This window comes from Carassius carassius, chromosome 1, assembly GCF_963082965.1.
Source record: "Carassius carassius chromosome 1, fCarCar2.1, whole genome shotgun sequence".
Classification (NCBI taxonomy): Eukaryota; Metazoa; Chordata; class Actinopteri; order Cypriniformes; family Cyprinidae; genus Carassius; species Carassius carassius.
This window is the reverse complement of record NC_081755.1, coordinates 11,567,812-11,591,058: the sequence shown is the minus strand read 5'-3', so window position 1 is coordinate 11,591,058 and position 23,247 is coordinate 11,567,812. Positions and strand designations below refer to the sequence as shown.

At 36.7% G+C, this 23,247-nt stretch overlaps 2 protein-coding genes across 2 annotated transcripts in view; both read left to right on the top strand.

The window, feature by feature from the left end:
- Positions 1 to 23,247, top strand: part of LOC132150315 (zinc finger protein 271-like) — a 96,257-nt gene that overhangs the window by 19,141 nt on the left and 53,869 nt on the right. The gene's annotated exons all lie outside the window — the stretch shown is intronic.
- On the top strand, positions 11,425 to 20,923 carry LOC132145433 (uncharacterized). Its single transcript, XM_059556875.1, has 6 exons — positions 11,425 to 11,434; positions 11,518 to 11,628; positions 11,732 to 11,777; positions 14,290 to 14,395; positions 15,647 to 15,736; positions 20,068 to 20,923. Exons 1-6 carry the CDS (start codon positions 11,425 to 11,427, stop codon positions 20,359 to 20,361), a joined length of 657 nt encoding a protein of 218 aa, XP_059412858.1. The 3' UTR covers positions 20,362 to 20,923.

Here is a 23,247-nt window from a genome sequence, read left to right as displayed (position 1 = left end):
AGCGACACTGGTATATATACTCTTCCAGCAATTAATTATTTTGGCACTGTAAAAAAAAAAAAAAAGTTAAGTTGGGCCTGGTCCAGTGGAATCTCCATTGGGAAGATCTGTGTGGCTGCCACTGTTTACCTTTATTAGATTCTACAATTTGGAAATCCCTGCCCTCCAGGCGCGGATCTTATCCTCTTAAAATTTGCTTTTTCCCTCCCCTCGGGTGGGGAGAGTTTTGTCAAGAAGACCTCGGAATATTCTCAGGTCTCTTTGTGGCTCAGGCTAATGGAGCCCTCACTGAGTGTTCCTGGGCTGAATTTGTAGAGCAGGCTTAGTTCTGCATCTACTTGTAGCATGGATGCGTTTTCCAGCCAAGTCAGCAAAAGATGACGCAACGGGAGTTAGTTTCCGATAGGTAACGCTCCGGTAACCTCAGCTCCCTGAGATAAGGGAACAAGCGCTGCATAACTAGCCATGCTAGTCATTGATTCTGATGAAATGGCACTCTGGGCCGACTTAAATAGCAGTCAGCAGTCAGCCAGCCCTTGGCAGGCTTGAGAGCCATTAGAAATGTTAACAAATCATGTTTAGTTAACAGAGTAAACAGGGGTTTCCCCATACAAGTTGTCAAAAGACAACATAATGCTCGTTCCCTTATTTCAGGGAGGCAACGTGAGTAACTGGAGCATTTAGCCAACATGAAATCTCAAGCTGTACTAGGTGACAAATTGGTTATTTGAATTAACTAAACATTTAATGCAGCACAAAAAAAAAACTTTTTTATAGTGTGGTTAAAATAAAAAAATAAGGTACTGATCGGTATAATTGGTACTGAATTAAAAAAAAAAAAAATTCCATATGTCCTAAATTTGACTAAATTTGTCAAGCTTAAAATACGTTTTCCAAGTACATACAACTTAACTGAGTAAATGCAAAAAACAAACTTGTCCACCCTCACTTACTTGTTTTACAGATGGCTTACTTGAAAATATATGGCGAAAAAGAAAACGAGAACTGGATCAACTTCTGCAAGTTTCAGACAGTGATGACAGTCTGCCTGGTATTCCAAATGCTTTTGACAGTGAGCCTGGGACTACAAATAGTTTAGACAGTTTAGAATCCAATAGTGATGACAACAACCAGGAGACTACAGATTTAGAACACAAACAAAATGATGAAGAAGTGAATGTAAACCTGGAGGACGACTTGAGACAGTGGGCCACAAAAAACAGAGAGACACACAGATCTGTGAATGAGTTACTGTCCGTATTAAGAAAACAAGGGCACTCTTTGCCTATGGATGCAAGGACACTTCTTTCTACACCACAAGATAAAACATCTATTGGTAAATGTAGCGGGCAGTACAAATACTATGGCTTAGAGAAGGGGATCCGCCAGTTTTTAAGTCAGACAGAGAGTAACGCTGTACACCTCAGTGTAAACATTGATGGCATTCCGCTTTTCAAAAGTAGCGGCATTCATTTCTGACCAATACTTGCGAAGTTTAGCCATTTTGATCCATTTATTGTGGCTATATTTTGTGGACAAAAGAAGCCCAGTCCCCTGGAAGAGTTTCTTTCTGCACTGTAAAAAAAAAAAAAGTTGACTTAACTCAATTTCGAGGCAACTTGCTGCATGGCTTTTTTGAGTTTACTCAACTTTTAAATCAAGTAGTTCACTTAACTCAATTCACTAAGTAAAGTCACATTTCTCCCAACTTAAGATCTTTTGTTCAGCTGATTGAGTTTTTGTAGTTAAAAAAACTTAGAAAATTCTAAAATTTCAACTTTTAATGTTATGTTAACTTAATAAAGTATGTTAAGTGGACTAAAAATGTGTTTTTAAACATTACAGGTTTAAAAAAATAAAACTACTACATTCTTGAAATTTTGTTGGAAGTTTTATTTCATAACAGCTAAAAACAATGTTCAATAGCTATACTTATTCTTAAAGTAATAAAACAAAATGCAGAAAAAACACTTTCTTTAACATTCAAAGTGTTATCACATTGACACGTTCTATGCGTAACATTTAAAATTGTTAATATGAAACACAAATGAGCAATGTAAGTGCAAGTTAAAGCAGCACGCTGACTTTTTGGGACTTTAGCTTATTTACTGTTTCCCCAGAGTTAGATAAGTCCATACACATCCTTTTCATCTCTGTGCATGCCGTAACTCTGTCTGACACACCCACCACTAGCCTAGCTTCGCACACAGACTGGAGGTAAATGATTCAAACTAGCATACCAATCCCAAATAAGTGACAAAACACCACCAACATTTTCCTATTTACATGTTAAGATTTGTATAGTTACAGCTAGTATAAATAACAAGGTCTGTTTTTTTTTGTCACATATTGGGAGCAGTATGCTAGCTGGAGCCATTTGCCTCCAGTCTTTGTGCTAAGCTAGGCTGGCAGTGGGATCGTCAGACAGAGTTACAGCACACACAAAGATGAGAAGGGTATGTATGGACATATTTAACTCTGGGGTATACTGTGAATTAGCTAATGGCCTAAAAAGTTGGCGTGTTCCTTCAACGTTTGGGCTTAAATTGCTGAAACAGTGGCACAATTTTACACAACCTCAAGTTTACAGTTTAAAAACAAGTCACAGTAAAATCTTAGTTTTGAGGTACTAGCAGAACAATGAGAGCTCATCTCCATGAACACCTTCAATAACCTCAAAAGAGTATTTCCGTTTCTCTGGGTACTCAAAATCAACGGCAAACAGAAAGCCGAACAAGTATATGCAAGTGCAGGTTAACGTTTGGCCTTAAAGTGCTGAAAGAGTGGCACAATGTTTATCACAATCAGGTTTACAGTTAAAAAAAAAATTCAAACAAAATGAAAGCACATTTCAAAAAATACAAAAAAAAACTATGTACTTGCATCTTAAATGCTTAAGATAAATGCAACATCACAGTAATAGCTTATTTTTTAGGGACATTACCCTAGGAGAACAATGAGTGCTGCCCATCTCCATGAACACCTTCTCAATAACCTCGAAAGTGTATTTTAGTTGCTTCGGGTACTCAAAATCCAAGGCAAACAGAAGGCCTAAGAGGTAAGCAAGTGCAGACTGCAAATCTGCAGCATCTTTCAGTACAATTACCTCCTCCAACACAACAGAAAATTTGATGACACTGGGCAGTGTGCTGGGGCAGGCATCATCTTCAATTACAATAAGGATTCCCACCTTCATCCCTCTGGTCTGTCTGTCCTCTGGAGTCTTGTCCTGATGATAATAATAAAAAAAAAAGAATAAATCAGTATCACTTGACACCAACAACAACAACAAAAAAAAAGAAGGAACTATTAAGTAATTGATGTGCTCTAAATTTTGCAATCCCACCTTCAGAATCTGCAAGATGTTAATAATTTTATAAAGTACATAAATACACAAAATACAATTGGCTATTTTTCAATTTAGTACTGCCCTGAATAAGCTACATCACAAAAAAGCAATTATAATAACCAAGATGGTATATTTTCAGTTTCATTAAAATTCAAAATATTAGAGATTAACAAATTGCATACAAAATCATTGACTGAATCATGGTGTATTTGCAAAAATATACTTTAAATCAATAACTAATGAATAATCAAAACAATCTGTTTGTTTTTAAAGGAGAACTTCAGTCAATTTTAACATTGAGATAATTTTACAGTACATAGAACAGTGTACACTGTTGGGTACTGTCGAACAGTCGACCGAAAACTGGATGTAAACACGATGTGTGCTGGCTGAATTAACATCACTTTTATTCATATCTTTTACATCTTATGCAGTCAGTCATATTCACCGTACTCCCTCTTGAAGGAATCACTCATAATGGCTGGGCACTTGAAATGTCATATCAAGGATGTTAAGAGGCTAAAAGCAGGTTTAAAACTAGCCCCATTTAAGTCAACAGGGTGCAAATTTTAAAAAGAGGATAACACGTGTAGGCAACACTGATTTTTGACATTGTACACTCCAAATTTACAAAAAATAAAATAAAAAATATCTCCATGTTAAAATTAATTGGAGTTCTCCTTTAAAGAGGTTGTTCAGGGTAATTTCAACCTATAGTCCTTTGTACTATGACCATGAGTCAAACACCCACCTGGGTATACCTGGGAATATCTTCTGAAAATAAAATAGCAAATGGCTCTTATAAATCGTTTTTTAAAAACATCTATCTATTGGTAACTTTAACAAGTTACCTGCTGATCAAGCTTGTTGAGAAGATCTTCCATTTCGTTTCCAAATGCCCCCTTTCTTGCTCTGTACAACTTGAGGAGTTGTGGAGTGTGCTGGTGTATTGCTGATCTGAAAGTATCGAGGAGGTCCACACTGGTAATGCGTTTGAATTCATTACATAACTGTTGATAGAAATAAAACAGGTCTTGGTTGTAACATTGACTAACTGGCTTCAAATGGCTTACAACAGACATTTACAAGCAACAGAAAAAATTAAATGCATTAAAGATCATCTACACCCAAATAATTTCACTTCAACCATCTTCATTTTACCTCATTTGGAAGAAAACAGGGCAGGCCATCGTTCCAACACTTCAGATACCATTGGCACTACTTCCACAATCTCCTTTCGTTGGAGGGAGAAAGTCAAGCTCATTTTCTGATTGATAAGCACTTCATTCTTGGTTTTCTTCTTCATTTCCTCTACCAAGAAGAGCCTTTCCTCCTCGAGAGAATCATCAGATTGGCCTGTAGGATGATCTGGCAAATAATTAACCTCTCCTCGTTTGGCCTTTTTCACAGCACCTGCTCCATCACCTCCTCTTTTCCTGTTGATACTGACTTCGTTGCAACCAGCTGAACGGAGTTTAGATCTGTAATTACCAAGTTTAGCAACATTTCTGTGGAGACAAGATATCCTAAATATTTTGTTTTATGTGTGAAAGGCATAATTACAACTTTACACACTAAGTTTGTGTAAACTACACCGCAAAACATGATTTTCTTACTCTGTATTTATGTCTTGTTTCTAGTCCTAACATCAAAGTATTCTTAAATCAAGATGCATTTATTAGACGAGTGAAATGCCATAAGATATTAGATCTTGTTTTCTGTTGAGTGCCATTGGCTTGTTCTAAGCAACAACTCACTTAAATTTGATTTATTTAAAAAGAAAACAAGACTAAATATCTGTATGGCCTTTAACTCATCTAGTAAATGCATCTTGACTTAAGAATTTTGTTGATATTTGGACTGGAAACGAAACAAAAGTACTGATAAAGAAAAGCATTTTTTGCGGTGTATGAGAATACACGTGTGGTGAGCAGGACGAGATTGAGGGCCGTGAGAGAACAGCGTGAGGTCGGTGGTGTGATTATTGATGACCGACATCTGCATGTCTCAGTGGTCTTGTATCTCTAACGGAGGAGCAGAAGCATAAAAGTAGGAACTACGATCGTGAACATCTCGTCCTTCAATGTGATTACTCCTACTTTTATGCTTCCGCTCCATGAGAGATACAACACTGGTGCATCACACAGGTGTCGGTCATCAGTAATCACACCACCGGCCTAATGCCATTCTCTCATGGCCCTCAACCTCATCATGCTCACCACAGCAAGACATATTGCAAGAAAATTAACTTTCTTACAAACTAATTGAAAAACAACAATAAAAAGCACTTACCTTTTAATGGAGGAAGACTTTTAGAGATACCAGCAGCTTTCCTCCTACTTTATATGCTTGCAGTGGGGTGGGATCATTCAAAGACTCCGGCTCCAGAATATCTATTGGCGTGTAACTGCTTTCAGTAAGTTCAAAGTATCTGTAATGTTCCAAATACCAGCATTACAGTTTTTTAGAGATAAATGATACATTGTTTTCATCAATCATAATACTAACAATCCTAAAGAATTCTGGCAAACCACTGCACTGGCCAGCAGAAATGATCATGTCCTTAACATATCTGACACCTTGGAGACGTACATCAGAGCTTAAAGAAACAGTTTTCTTATGAGGACATTTTTTGGTCACGGCTACCCTCAGTGTTGTATCTAAAGGATTGGTCTCAACCACTTTAATTTTCTCAACATATAACTGTGGCTTGAAGAGAGAATGCCCTTCTAAATAACATGCAGACATTTGCTGATGCTTTGTTGCCAAAGTGAGAAGCACATTCTTGAAATTGTGGGTATCATGCACCACTTTTTAAAAAAAAACTATGCTTGGCCTCAAATCTGATGGTCGATAATTCCACTAATGGCCCAAAGCAGCGGATCAGGTGTGGGTAATGATCGACAAAGTGGTGTTTTGGTCTTAATTTGAAATCTGGATATGTCTCTGTGAGTAACTTCCGATGATCTGCTATTTTAGCCTCCAAATAGCATAATGTCTCTTCTGAAAACTTTGTAGATACAACCAATTCTACAATCTGTTTGAGGTCCATCAAAATCTCCCATGCCGGATCATTTTCAGGTATGCTGGATCCAATAATGAGAGGTAGCAATCGCAAGAGTGTCCAATTTTCGTGCCCATTGCCACCAATTGTTCCCTTGGCAAAACTAGATTTGGGAATTTTCTGTGGTTTATTTACACGGTCCGCATATTTGTAAGGGAAGGACTTGATACGACTGTTCAGTTCATCTAGTGATATAAATCCTTTTGAAATCAAGTGCTTAAGACACAGAGATAGTTCAACAGGAATAATCCCTTCAAAAAAGTCATGTAAAACATCTGCAGGAAATCCTGTGATTGGATGGAAGTAGGATAAGTGCTTACTAAGAACACACTCCTTTTTCACACCATTCAAACTTTGGGGCTGGTCACCTTTTTGAAGTTCCTCCACCAGAGAGTTGTGTTGTTCTGGAGTTCTTAACAAAAAATCTCCAGGCTCAGTGTTGGCAATTTGTTTTTGAGATATTAAGCAGAATCTGCAAAATTTCTCAACAATGAAGCTTTTTTGGAAGCCTGCAAGGCCATGGGCACCAAGATTGTCTGCACAAATGCAAAACACAGTACCCTTTATGTACTGCTGTAAAGCTGGAGCAAATATCCCCACCTGTTCCAGGGACTTTACATCCTTTATCAATGGGTCGAGGAACTTTTCATAACCAAACAATCGCACATCATCACTCTTTCCCAGAGCTGCAAGATTAATTAAATTGAGAGTGGAGCGACCTTTTGATGGCAAATTTAGAACGACCCAATATACAGCAGTAATTTTATGTATCTTTCTTGAGGTACCGAGGGAGTTGCAGACTTCAAAGTCATCAATGTATAACCCTAAAGAAATACTAACATCCTCTTCACCTAACAGTTTGTTCTCTTTGTAGTATCTTCCATCTTGAAAAGACTTGTAATGGCCAGGCAAAGACTCCTGATTAAATACAACCTTGTCTAAAAACTCTTTATGGCTTAATAAACATTGTAGCTGGGTTGTAATAGAAACATAAACATAAAAAAATTTTTTGACTTCAAAAAAATGCAATCACTGCAAATTGCTCTTTAAAATATAAATTTCTTCTGTAATCTGTAGATAATTTGCCTTTCGCAGAAGTAGTAACAAAAAGAGGATTTGTTTGAAATATTGCATCTGTAATGTCTTGGACAACCTGACAATCTGATATGTTATGATTAGCAAGTATTTCTCTTACTTTATCATCCGCAAGGAACTTAGAAAAATGGAAAATGTCATGTAACTGCTCCACTATTTCTTGTATTGCACTTTTAGAAATATGCAATACAGTTTGCATAGAAAGAAAAAGATGCGCAAGTTTATGTTCAAGCATCTCAGCATCAACACTTTCTGTGTTCTGCTCTATAGATTTGTCTTGGTCATGTGATGATGGTCCTTCTTCAGGATCACTGTACACATCTGGCTCTGTGTCATCGAAGACTTTTTCTGATTCTTTGCATACTAATCTGAAATCTTTGACGGTCTGATTTTTATCTTTTCTTGTTCTATGACTGCTAAAGGTTGTGAGATTATTTGTTTTGAATCCACATCTCTGAAAGGGGCACAGAATAGTTTCTTTATTCCGTAGATGTTTTCCAAGATGAGAGAAGAACTGGGTTTCAGTGCAGATCTCGTTGAAATCACACAAATCACAAAAAAATGTGGAATTTTCTATTCTTTTTCTGCTTCTGTTGTGTATTTTGGAAAGATGTGATTTAAGTGAACTTGGGTTTTTGAAGGTGCAGACACAATTGTCATAAAAACAGGGCCAATTTCTTCCTCCTCCATGTCGTAGTCTAATGTGTTTCAGAAGGACATCTTGAGCAGAGTGGGAAAATCTGAAATTTTGCATTGCATGTGCTGATGAGTGCCAAAATCTGAAATGCAAACATAAGGACACTGCTAGAGCAGAACTGTATGCATGTAACCTTAAAACCCAAAATGAATACAAAAGCATTAGAGCTGGGTGATAAAACAATAATGATATGTATCGCGATAGACACGTAATCGATATCAAGAAAAAACGCATTCGATATAACGTTGAAACATTCGATAAAAAAAATCTTCGCCGGAAGAAAAAGAGGTTGGCGAAGCAAGTTTGGTTGCATGAACAAAAGAACTCACTCTCTCGTAACCTAGCAACGTAGGGAGTTAGCCTATAAATTCAGGATAAAGAGTCGACTTTAAAATATTTCTTTGGTGTCACGTTATTGCAAAAAAATCCCAAACTAAATAAAGTTAGTTTAAAATAAGTGGATTTCGAACTTCTTAACTCAAAACGATTACCTCAGATTCTATTATAAACATTTTACATGCTGAAGTTAGGAGACTTGTTTAACAGTTAATCTTGCTTGTAGAAAAAAAATCATACCATGCATACGTTAACAGGGCTTTGCGATCAATAATACATACTAATTTTACAAACAACTTCAAAATAATGCATATATTCTACTTATTACTTACATAAAATGATACTTACTTTAAATGAGCCGTTAACTTAGCAGTCTTGTCGATTCCGATGAGTAGAACATGTGAGAATGCCTAGCCAGGCAAAGGGCACAAGGACAAAATGTGCAGATTTTCACTGACTTTGAGTTGTCTGAAATGGGAAATTTATATTAGCCCACGGCAACGCGTGTGTGAATAACATTAGCCTATAAATTCAAGATAAAGAGTCGACTTTAAAATATTTCTTTGGTGTCACGTTATTGCAAAAAATTCCCAAACTAAATAAAGTTAGTTTAAAATAAGTGGCGATTTCGAACTTCTTAACTCAAAACGATTACCTCAGATTCTATTATAAACATTTTACATGCTGAATGCTGAAGTTAGGAGACTTGTTAAACAGTTAATCTTGCTCATAGAAAAAAAAAATCATACCATGCATACGTTAACAGGGCTTTGCGATCAATAATACATACTAATTTTACAAACAACTTCAAAATAATGCATATATTCTACTTATTACTTACATAAAATGATGACTTTGAGAAGAAACACGTTGGATGCAGTTGGACGCAAGTAAATCCGTAGGTCTCGCACGCTGATGGTCAAAATGGCTCCTTCGTCTTTCCACTGTTCGGTGTTCGCGCGCCCGCACGCTTCACTGCACATGCGCCAACTTCGTGGTCGTTACAGTGCGCATGCTCCAACTTCCAACCCAACTTGTATGCTTGTTAACTCGCATTTACAAATCGAATTTACAACTAGTACTATGTTGGTTCAACAATTGTTGAACCAATGACTTTTCACTAGTTAAGCCAACATTTTTGCATTTAATTGTCCAGTTAACTTAGATATAATAATTAGTCTAACTTTTTGTGAGTTGGATTTTTTACAGTGTGACTTTTTAAACGAGTACAAGCATCTCCAGAACAATGGGATTAGTTATGAAGATCAGACTTACACCATCCATATTGAAGCTTTTATTTGCGATGCCCCGGCAAGAGCATATCTGAAATGTATAAAGAATCACAATTCCTATGAGAGTTGTGAAAGATGTGTAATCAGAGGTGAGCATGTCGAGGGAAGAATTGTGTTCAGTGAACAGGAATGCTGTCTTCGAACAGATGAAGCTTTCAGCAGAAAAGAGTACAGCAGCCACCAAACCGGTGTCAGCCCTTTAATTCCTGCATCAATTCCTTGCATGAGCTCTTTTGTTTTAGACTACATGCATATGGTCATCTTGGGAGTTGTTAGACGCCTCATGCTGTTCTTGACTAAAGGCTCGAACCACTGTCGTTCATCTGTAATGCAAAAGGGGGAGATATCTCAAAAACTGTATGCCCTGAGAGGGAAGAAGCCAAGTGAATTTGCAAGGCAACCCCGGGGTTTACATGATTTGGACAGGTGGAAGGCCACTGAATTACGCCAGTTTTTGTTATACACAGGTCCTGTGGTACTGAAAGATGTGTTGTCCCCCGAGAAATACAGCCATTTCCTGTCATTATCTGTGGCAATGTCCTTAATGCTGGAGCCAGATAACAAGATCCGGAATAGTTACCTTGAGTTTGCCCATGAGCTAATGAAGCACTTTGTCATGTGCAGTGCTGACCTGTATGGCAAGTGTTTTCCTGTGTACAATGTACATGGACTATTGCACCTTCACGAAGATGTCAGACACTTCAACCGTTCACTAAATGAAATTAGCTGTTTTCCTTTTGAAAACTACTTGTAAAGAATCAAAAAATGTGTGAGGAATGGGAAAAGTCCCCTGGAACAGGTCACCAGGCGTTTGTCTGAGATTGAACATGGAGATAACAACAACATGAGCAAAACGCAACATGCCACACAGGCTGTGCTTGCTTCTTTGAGAGAAAAAGACTCGTGTTTTCTCTTTAAAGATGAAAGCTTTGCTTTCATTCAAGAAAAAAATCCCGATGGAACTTTTGAGTGCACAATTGCTACACTACAACACTATTTCATCAACCCTGCAGCTCCAAATTTCTGAATATAGTGTGCACTGGGAATGGACAGGGCAGGATTAAAAAAGAGGACTACTGCATAAAACAGATCTCATCCACAAGGTGGCTTGCCTTCCACAAGAAACTGGTGGTTATGTCCTTATACCCCTACGCCATGGCATGGAGCACAAATGTTAAAGGTTGAATTTAGTCTTATCCATTTTAATTAACTGTAGAAGACCACACTGTAATGGTTTTAATAATGTCAGGTGTAAGCAATGCCGTTAGACAAGGGTTTGATTCCTAAGGACCACACATACTGATACGAATATATACTTTCTCCTCTACTACAAGTTGATATAGATATAGACTTAGCTGATAAAGTAACATACATCTTAAAGTAACATGCATTTACTGTCCTTTCCAGAGCATGTTTGCCAGGGCTGTCTGGGTGGAAAATGGAAAAGAAACAGAAGGCACACTTCCCAATAATTGGATACACATAAATAACAAAACAGTTAAATGGCCAAAAAATAGAACAAAAGAAGCTTTCAGGATGAAAAAAAGACGCTCAGGATGACTGGCTGATATTCCCATTAATTAAAAGAAAAATGACTTCAGGTAAGTTTTGATTAAAGGATGGTTTAACGTATGACATAATTAGTCAGTTATTGCAGTTATTACAATGTTTATTACACCTCTAGATAATATTCATGACTGCGAAAGCTATAACTTGACCAGCCAAGCCGAAGAGGAGGTAGTGGTTGGTAGCAAGAGGAAAAGAGCGAAAAGAAATTTTGATGAGTATGTCGTTGGTGTGTTTCTCATTAAATACAGGAATGTCAAACATGGAAATGTATTTTCTTTTCTTTTTTTTATAACAATTTTTGTTCTAAAATGTTGAATTGTTCTAAACAGATTCTGATGAGTTGGAAGACGAGAGCATGATGGGTAAAAAATTCACGTGATGGCATTATATTCATTATACATTCATAATATTAGAGATGGATTTTCTTATTTTTTTATTTAAATTGCATCTTAGTAGGTAAGAATCTTCCCCCCTTTCCCATTGCACCAGCAAAGTTAAAGCCAGTTATGAATGAGGAAACTGTAAAGTCAACTTGTGAGTATACACACACACACAAAATATAAAATGAAAGCATTAACAGGTTTATTTTCATATTTTTTTACTCTAAAATTCCAGCCTTGTCCAGTCAGGCTAAGTTTGTCGGGGGGCCTCAGGGCAGAGAAATGTCCACATCCAGTAAGTATTTATGCACTGAAAAAAAGGAAAAGCAGTTTTACTGAATTTACTAAAACAATACACTTACATACTACTTAATACATTTATGTTTAAGATGGAAACATAATTTTATTGTTTAAATTCTAAATGAAATTCAACGTAATTATCAAAACATGATATAATCACTTTGCAAGAAAATGTTCAAATTGTTTCAGATTTCAATCAAATGGTGTTCATGTAAAATGATTTTTTTCTGCTGTTTGATTTATTTAATTAAAATAGGCCCATGTCACACAATTACTTTGTATTTTCTTCTCAACTTAATTCCATTGTGTAGGCTATAATTAATCTAATTCAGGTTTGTGAAATACATCGTTTGCGCGGGAGCAACGTGCGCGAGAGCGTCTGCGCATGCGCTTTGAAATCCAGACCACACCAGGACCGTTGGTTTGGAAAGGAGACATGAGGGGACTGACTGACTTGTTTTCAAAGCTCATTAAAAGGTAAGAATTTCAGTATCAATCGTATGATATATTATAAAAATGCAGTCATTGTCAGATTAAATGCAACAATAATGTTTTAAGATAACCCCACATGCTTTTAAATCATCATGTCGATGGTATATTTCGTCGAGTGTTGTCGCAGATTTTTTTTTTCTTTTCTTGGGGTGGGTAACGTTAACGTTAAGTAAACCTTAAATATTACTGGTAACATTAGTTTATCAAACGTCTACAATCCGATTAAACAATTTACATATGGAAATCAAGTTTTCATCAGGTGAATAATAATAACATGGACTTTAGGATTTGTGTGGGGGAGGGGTTCGTAGCCGTTGTCATATCACTGCAATGGGCAAAAGCGCTCGCTCAATGCTCTGTCATTCCATGTCTTTGATTTACCAACGAATAATTGAGTTAAACATACAGTATGTTTTTAGTGCAGTGACCTATTTTATCAAGTAAAGGAATACTCGATAGCCCCGCCCTCGCCCCATAACTCACAAAAATCTCTCTCAGGCAGGTTTTTAAATTACAATATTAGGATTTCACATCTAAGTTAATAAAGTTTTTGTTGGCTAACTAACATGGTTGTCACTTTGAGATGGATATCATAATTACTATAAATGACTGCTGCAATAAAGGTTATTTTATGGTATGCTATAAATTGTTTTTTAAAGTGAATGTTGGTTAATTTTCTAGTATTTACCATACATTTTGGAAAAAATTAAAAAGCCTTTTTCCAAAAAGGTACATATTAAAAGGGGGTAATATTATAAATAGCTTTGTCTTTAATTTGGAAGAGTACAGTAAATTGTTACTTAAAATCATTAACTGTTGTTGTTATCACTAATTTCTGCTCGTTCTCTCTTTACAGTGACATTTGCTGTACATTTGGAATTTCAAAGCCTGTTCAGACAAATTACGAGCTAAGTCAGTCCCCAACAAAGGCAGTTAGCCTTGTAGAAATTAACTGATGAATAACCCTTGGCTGACTATTTGATTGGACATGTGCAGAAGAGATCGTTGTCTTTAGAGAAAATTGAACACTGCTTATTCCTGATATAAAGCTGAAGTCTTGAGGGGTTGGTCCAAAAAATTGTTCAATACAAGGTCTGTCACAGACAGAGAGTTTGAACAAGTGGGAGAGGCACTCATCAAGAAGCATCCATGTTTAACAGAAAAGGGCTCAGACACTGGGTATGGGAGTTGGAAAGTGAGCCTTAAGTACAAATTATCTAACTATCGCACACATCCCCGAAAACTTGGATGTCCTTAAGTTACTGTAAATTCTTTAAAGCACAAGCCAGATGGAAAAAAAAGCCCTGCCTACAATGTAAAGACGCCCAAGAGAGGTGAAGTGTACTACTGCCCCTCCTATTCCCCTGGAGAGAACGACCATACTCTGTAGATTGCAAGAGTTGAGCTTCTTTCAGATGTGAAGAAAAAAAACAATAGAGAGACTATTAAAACTAAAATGCAGAGAACATTTGCACTTAGGAGACAAGAAGTGCTTCGTTGTGCCCCTATGATCAGCGACTTCATGATGAGATGGCCAGCTCTCTTTGATGTCAATGAGCTTTGTGATAGATTTCCAAAATTGGTTGAATATGTCTTACAGAGAGTCATATCTTATTGTTTAAACTAATTTATTTTTGTTAACATTGTGCTTTCAGGTGAATGCAGAGTTCAAGCGAAACACAACAGTTCCTCTACAGTCAAAATTTCTGTCACAGCTTGACCTTCACTATGAAGCACTATGAAGGTTTTCTGAAGGTGTTTGAAAGGCGACCAGGGCAACAAGACCGAAAGCTGAAAGAGATGATGTCAACTGTAGTTGAAGTAAGTGAGCAAAGTTGCACTTGCATATGGTGATCACATCAAAAACATTCATATAATCCCCTTTAACGAAGTCTTTTCAGAAGGCTTTCTGAGTCGCATCCATAGACCGCAACATAACTGACATTTGAGGCTGTGTGAAATGGACAAAAAAAAAAGACATATACATTTTAATCACGATTTTGACACACAGACTATGCTTTACAGTAATAAATACATTCAGTATGAATTTGAAACATTTCCAAAAGAAAACCAATTAGAGCTTTATCAAAAAGTTGTAATATGTCTCTAGAACAGACATAAGTCAAAATAATCACTAAGTAAAGGTGTAACAAAATGTCTAGACGTTTGCAAAAAAATATAAATAAATAAATCCTGTGTCCAGGGACTTTTTTTGTCATGTATTGTTCATAGAGCTCATTGTAGCGAAACCAAAAGTAATTAGCTAATAAAATAATTTGAATCAATATATCATTTTTAATTACTTACTTATTAGGTAAGTAGCCATGTAATAAGCTGGGTAATGTACAGACATCTGGCTGTTATAACTGAATAAACCTCTTCAGTGTGATACAAGACCCTCATTCACGTCGGGTCCTGATCACACTGTCTGGATTTATTCTTGTGATAACGGCTGATTGCCTGTAAAAGATCCCTTTCATGTCACACACTTAACCAAAAATTATATAAAGTCATAAGGTATTTTACAGTCTCCAGGCTCACATAATCTCTTACATCAACATTTGTTTAAATATTGACAGATTATAGATAGAAATAGATTTTAAAGGTTTACTAACGTATATAGTTGGCTAATTGCATATGATGATGCTGAATTAGCAAAAACCCTCTCTTTGTGTTGAAATATTATCAAGTTTTACTATGAACATGAATTGGGAAATTAGTGATCAAAAAGGCACGGACAGTTATTTTTGCTTTATTGAACTGATTTTTAAAAATGCATTGTTTGGATGTCAGGTTAGTACACTATAATTTTTTTTGTTTGTTTGTGTGCATGTATTCACACTCTATTTTTTGTAATTGATATTATTAGCATTAGGTAAGTTGCATTACATCTCACATAATAAAATCAAGCTATTATCTTTATTATATTTCTCTAGACTACAACATATTTGCCATACACATACATTTTTAGGAACTTTTAGTGAATGAGACCCATTGTGCTCTTTTGTTTAATTGTGATTTGAGTAATATCTTAAACTAACCTTTCTTTTTCTGCTTTGGCTTATTTTTAAGGATGACATTGATGCAGCTTGTGAACTTGCCATCAGAGGACTGTGTATCTATCTTAATGAGGACCCTAAAGATCTCATTCAGGAGTATGTGGTGAGTAGTTATAGCTTAACTGATGGAATCTGTACTATGTTCAACAAGCAACATATTACTACATCTAAAAACCATGGTTTCATCAAATATGCACACTGCAACATAAATAAAAAAAAAAAAATTTTATCCACTAGACATGTAGCATTAATTGTTTAACTTCTAAATGTTTGCACACATATTTACTTATTCAAGGACAACACTGGTAATACCGATATCACCGTTGGTGTGTGTGTGGGGGGGGGGGGGTTCATTGGAGTTTCCCTCTTTTCTTCGCTTGGTTTGTAAGTGGCGTGCTCATTTTACTTTCACTTTCAAATTAGCAGCAATTGAATTGTTGCAATTCGGCGTCAAGCAATTGTTCGAGGTTTTCCTCTTTTCCTCTGATTTCTTGGCTTTCAAATAGCTTGAAAAAGCGCCATGCACTTTTTACTTTTAACTTTCACAAGCAACAAATACATCAAACTCAGAACTTTTATTAACAAAACTAATAAAAATACAATTTATATGCCTAATAAAATAACAAATTACTTAGGCTACACAAAGTTTAAATAGGTATAAAAAGTTGAAAATCAGCAAAACACTATGGAACCAAATAAATAAGAAACATAAATTTGAATAGCAAAATGAATAAGAATGCTTGGAGGCACGGCATATACACCTTGATATACAATATATTTTATTAAATACACAAAGTTTAAATAAAGTAATCAGCTTACACTGTGGAACAAAATAAATAAGAAATGCATGTTTGAAAAAACATCCAGTCAATAGGCTTTTCAAAATCTAAATTATAGCCAAACATGTGCCTTTGCATTTCCTATCTAAACAGACATCTGCCGTAGTCTTCTCTTTCTCACCTCACTCTTGTCAGTCAGGTTGACTCGCTTTCCTCACGTGATAAATAAAATCTGTCTCCTGCCCTGTGGTGCACTGACGTTCATGCACGGTTCAGCATGCTGCATTGAGCTTTTAGTTTTTAAACATGTCTGTCCTCTAACTGAACTAGGCTAAATTATTTTTGTTACTATTAAAAAAAAATCGAAACATTGGTGGGGGGGGGGGGCGGTGCCGCGGTACAAAAAATGATGTATCCAGTGTTATGGCTTAACACTAGGGATGGGCGTTTTCCGCAAATATCACATTCGAATATTTTAGCTCACAAAAAACGAATATTCGTTTATTTAAATTAAATTTCATGAGACAGACCTCATTTTTCAGTAACATTTATTGTTTCCGTCATTTTTGAACAAGCTTATATGCACAATAAGCTTAAACATTACACTACATCGTGTTTTGTAGCTGAAAACCTTTAACAATGTTTGCAAACAAACAAAAAAGTACAGAGCAAAAAAATAAAATAAATAAAAAATAAATAAAATCACGAATTCCAGCGTGTTGTGCAAAGGGAGCAATTAGGCTATAGTACAGAACGTAGCCTAGGCTATATTTAACTTTTAAACTTTTAGCAAATCTTTTTTGCTTTCTTTCTATTGTTTTACATGTTCTTGTTAAGGAACACAAGCATGTCAACATGATCGGGGGAAAGTCTGCTCCTTATTCTGTTAACAATAAGTCCGGCTGCGGAGAAAACGCGCTCTGACGGCACAGACGTTGCCGGGACACACAAATAACGGTGTGCTAATTGACTAAGTTTCGTGAAGCGCTTGTTTTCGTTCCACCACTGAATGGGATCCTCATCTGGTGGAATACATGGCTCCAGCAAGAACTGTTCCCACTCGTCTCGGCTGGACTCTCCGTAATCATCGCCGAAGAACTGGCTCAGCCTTTTCCGACGGGTGGGCATTGCATCCTCTTCATCGTTGGTGACGGCAGCTGCATCCGTGCCACTCGCATCAAGGATAATACTCTGATAATGTTTAAAGAGTTTTTTTCTTACTACTTCTCTCATGCTTTCGTAGAGGAACTGGAGATGTTTGTGCCGAGGTCTAGGGCAGAAGCGAGAAGAGGAGTTTTCCCTGCATTCTCCAAGTTAGCGGTGTTAATTAGTTGCTTGAGAGATGCCCCAACAATGCTTTTGAATTCGGTCACTTTCTGTGATTCTCCACGGCATATTTGAAGATGTCTGTAGACAAAAATTAATTAATTAATTAATAAGAACTGCGGTCTTCTTCGGTATATAATTTATTTTGTAAGTGATCTTTTAAATAAATCATGACTGGAGTCACTTATCAAATTAATGTAGCTGCATTTTATTCATTTGAATTTATTTGCTTATATTTAAAAAAAACTAATTTAGAAAAAAAAAGAGAACCATTTAGAAATAAAAATCAGTAATCAACATCAAAGGAATCTGAACAAATTATTAACTTATATTCATTCATTCGTTAGAACTAGACGAACCTGCACAGAAGGCTTTGCACAAGTGGATACACCATGGAGACTGACACGTAGTTTTCGCCACCCAGTGCTTCACTTGCCGTTTTTAGAGACTGGAGCACAGGTAACAAATCCTCAATTGTCTGCCAGTGATCGTCGATTAGCTCCAGGGTTTTAGCATCCGCCAGTTTGGTTACAGTCCTGTCAGAGAGCACAGCGGTGATGGCCCAGCGCTGTTCATGTAAACGCGCGAGCATATCAGCAGCCGAATTCCAGCGTGTTTTGCAGTATTGCACGAGTATGTGCAAAGGCAGTTCTAACTGTCTTTGTTTTTGCTTGAGTGCATTTGAGGCGATCGTGCTGTGGTGGAAATGTCCTACAAGTCTACTACATGCACCAATTAGTCTATTCATGCTTGCAGCTTTAAATCCATCATTGATGGCCAATTGAAGTGTGTGCGCGAAACAAGGTACAGATTCCCAGTTCACGTCTCTGTTCGCGGCTATCATATTACTTGCGTTATCGTGCACGCAAGCGACCACTTTGCCGTCCAGGCCCCATTGCTCTACAGATGTCTTCAAATAATCTGCCAGGTTCGCAGCCGAGTGTTGCTCTTCCATTGCTCGGGTTTGCAGGACATAGCTGTTCACCTTAGTGTCAGCAATAAAATGGCACGTTATAGTGACATAGGACTCTGTGGTTAATGCTGTCCAACTGTCAGATGTAATGGCCACGAAGTCTACTGTCGCCAAAGTAGATTTTAGTTTGGAAACCGAACTCTCATGTTGAAGCTCTATTCTTGCTGTTATGGTTCTCCGTGAAGGAATGTCATAATCTGGTTCAAGAAACTGCAAGACTTCCTTAAAACCTTCCCCCTCGACAAAACTTAAAGGAAGCATATCTCTTGAGATCATTTTTGCTATGAGTTGAGTGGTCTTCTCGGCTCGCTCGGGGGTACATCTCCGCCTACTTGAAGTCGTGAACATGGTGATGGGCAGCTGTGTGTCTTCATTATTAGGTTCGTCAATTATAATATTTCGGTGTTTGCACTTAAGATGATTCCTCATTGTAGAAGTGCTGTTGTGGTAACTCAGTTTCGCTTGACAGATTTTGCACACTACGTGATGATCATTCTGATCAAAGTATTTCCAAACTTCGCTACGCTTAGATGCAGAGGACGCCATTTTGTCAAACACTATCAACTGGTTTCCACTGCACGCTCCACAGCGCCACCCAACGCATATAGGCTGTTAGTTTTAGTTTGCGTGCTCAGGTTTTATTGTGGATTTTTTTTTTTTTTTTATATAGCGAAATTCGATTAGCATTTTTATTTATCGAATAATTACAGCAGACCGAATATTCGAATGTTCGAATATCCGTGCACACCCCTACTTAACACCAGTATAACTAAAAACACTGTCTATAGCAGCAACCCTATTCCCTATAACCCTACTGTGCATATTCAATACCATGATATGCCACATTACTTAAAACCAGCACATAGCTAGTATCACATGTGGGAAACAAATTACATTTCTAATTTCTAACAAGTCTAATTATATTTTTCTTATTTCCTATTCTTACTGTGTTATGACCTAAAGCCAGGGGTGTCAAACTCAATTCCTGGAGGGCCGCAGCTCTGTACAGTTTAGCTCAAACTTTAATGAAACACACCTAATTCAGCTAATCAAGGTCTTTAGGATTACTAGAAATCTCCAGTAGATCTCCAGGAGCAGGATTGGCCACCCATGATGTATATTTTACAGATGGTGTAAAATTTAACGGACATTTATGTGCTAATTTGCAATGCGTGATGTCAACACGGATGTTTAGGGTTCTAAAAAACTAACCCAATTTTAGTAGTTCTTAAGTAAAAAATATAATGGAGGGAAAACATTGTGATAGTCCTTTCTTTAAGTAATATTCCATTATGCTACCCCTCATATTTCTTGTTCATGTGTTAAATACATATTCATCTTTTTTTCTGTCTTTAGGACATGGAAGAAGATTTTTTACAGTGTGCGATTGAGAAGACTACCATGGGCATCTTCGTGATAAAGCACACTGCAGACAATGAAGCCCATGATGTAGGCATTGTGCTAGAGGGTGTAGCAGTGCTTCAGGACCTCGACAGTGTGGATTTAGCAACTTCAATGTTGTTTGGTCTAATTTATGCTCTTAACCTGCAGTACCCCACAAAGTTGCATTTTACAACTGAAATTTTGCAAAAACTCATCATGGAGTTGGATGCAGGTGAACTCTATCAAGGCCCAACATTTCAAATCTGAACTCCACCAGTGAGATAGACTGATTTCGAATGACTACTGAGACTACAAACAATCAACCTCAGAAAATTTCAGCAGCCTTCATGCAAGACCACCGCAGAGGGTAAACCGTGATCTTGTTGTTTAGACTGTTCCCCTTTGCCTGCTCTTGTTTCTTTATCTTTTTTTTTTTGTCTGAATTTGGCCCTTCTTTGGACTGGCTCAGAAGTTGATTGATTAGAGAGCTGAATCTATGACACATGGATGAACTAGCATAAATAAGATACATTGTTTAAAGTTTAGGTAAGGGTCAGATACTGTATTTTCACATTATTTTGTAAGGTCTATATATAATTATCTTTGAAACGAAAGTGTTTTTTCTTGAAATAACAGTTCCAGGTAGGGCTGCACGATATTGGGAAAAAATGACATTGCGATATTTAATTTTTCTGCGATAGTATATTGCGATATGAAATCTAATCAAATTTTTTCTTACAAACAAAAATGGGGTGAGCACACTTACATTCTCATTTTAAATGATTTAAACGTCGACACCATTGTGTCAATTGATTAATATGTGCGAGGGAGAGAGAGCTTGTGTTGTTTAAAGACGGTGAGCGTGCGGCCGGGGCTTGCTCTCTCTCCCTCTCCCTCTCTCTCTCTCTCTCTCCCTCTGTTTCTCTCGCGCACGCTCTCGCTCTCTCTCCCTCTGTCTCTCTCTCTCTCTCTCGTGCTCTCTCCTGTGCTCTTTCTCTCTCTCACTCTCTCTCGCGCGCTCCCGCGCGCTCTCTCTGCCCTGTTAAACTGACAGGACTTAAAAACACATGTAAATGGTAAACTTTCACTCTATGATGGTTAAGCTGTACAATTAATCCGCGAATCACATTCGTCAAGAGCCGGGGAGCAGCTGGCCCGTACTGTTAATGAATAACGGATCAACTACGACAGCCTACATCGCACATCCTGCGATGTGACTATCATGAATTCGTACATCGCGATATCGATGCTTAAACGACACATCATGCAGCCCTAGTTCCAGGTACTGGTGTTCTTGGGTACAGTTTTAAGGTTTCTGAGAAAAATGAAATAAATTAGTGTTACAATGTTTTATTAGTTTTTAAACACACAGTTACATGCAGTATAATGTTACTTATGTTTATGATCTTGTTTAAAAAAAAAGAAAAAAATCTTGTAAAACTTATGAAGGTTTACATATATTGTTGATCTACATGTTATGCATACAAAATGAACTGTCTTTGTTTTTATACTAGTCTAATTAAAACTGATATGTATTTTTATTAAATTTAATCATCAGAGAAGTCATTTATGCTATGCTTTTGAAAGCACAATGTTATTTAGACATGCCATTTAAATTACACATTGTTCAAATTATTAAATAAAGGATTTACAAAAGGTTTTTGTGTTACATGAAATGAAACATGCGACAACAAACCATTGAAATATGTATTAAAATTTAATTTGAGTGAAGTTATTAAAATTATGTTAAGATAACTTGATTTAATTGCACAGAATTAACATGATTGAAGCAGATATCTGAAATAAAATAATAATGTTAAACTAGCATAACAGAATTATGTTAGTATAACTTGAAAAGACTATGTACACATTACTTTTTGAAATTGCATAGGATTAACACAACCGTATTATAATGAAACCACATAAATGTATAGGATACTTTGAACTCAAACGGAATGTGTGGAACCAATGTCCATAATTCAATTGAGTAAATCCAACAAATCTTTTTTTTCAGTGTGTATTGCATTAAATTAACCACTTTTTTGTATAATAACTAATCATGTTAAATATAAGAACATTCTTTGTGTATTTTTCAGACTCTCAACATGAAAAACATAAATCTAGCAGTCCCAAACGCAGTGATGGATCCAGGCACAGCGTCTCATCAGGACACAGTCACACATCAAGGCACAGCGAGAGTTCTAGGCACAGTGTCACATCAGGGTACAGTAATGGATCCAAACCCAGCTACAAGTCAGGTCACACAGTCAGATCCAGGCACAGTGTTGGCTCAAGATGAGATAAGATAGATAACACTTTATTAATCAAATGTATTATAACAATTTAATATTATTAATTTAATTACTTCCATACCAAGGTGATACTTACATTTTTTTATGTGAACAATTTCAATTCATATGTTTTTGCAATGTTGAGCAATGTGTACAGTCACAGAAATGTAGTTTTGTTTGCTATGATGTAAACAGGTAAACATTTATTGGGCCTCAGCAGTCAACCGATATATTCCCAATGCCCACTGCAAGTAAGTGTTAAAGTAATTTAACCATTGTCAAAGCACCTAAAAAGAACTGTACAAGACACACTGTACATGCAAACTAGATGTTCTTATTAATCAAGCTTTTCAGTGGTTGCATATGGTGCTGTTTTGTAGCAAAATTCATCAGCACAGCTTCATAAGGACACTCACTCTGCTCACTCTTTGTCTGGGCCACCAATGTGGATATTCAAGTTACATTTTTATTGTCAACTAAAAATGGAAAATGTTTTGAAAACCGGTTTCAATGTGCATGTTTATCAATAGTCACACAGTTATCATAAACTATAAAACGTTTCTGTTAAAATAGTGATGTCATGTGCATGGCTTTTTATTTACTCCAATGAAGGCCCTATGACCCATCACCCCAAACATTATTTTACAAGTTACGATCACAACTTAATTGAAAAGCCAATTGTTCAATCAGGTGTGCAAATGTCATTCAGTCAGGTTTCAGCACTACTCACAATGTTCATTCTTGATATTTCAGGGAACCAAGGTTACATTGGATGTTCCCCCCCCCCCAAATCATGCAGCTCTAATAAATGTTTTTTTTTTTTTTTCAGAATTTAAAAAAAAAGTCTTAACAAAATTAATTG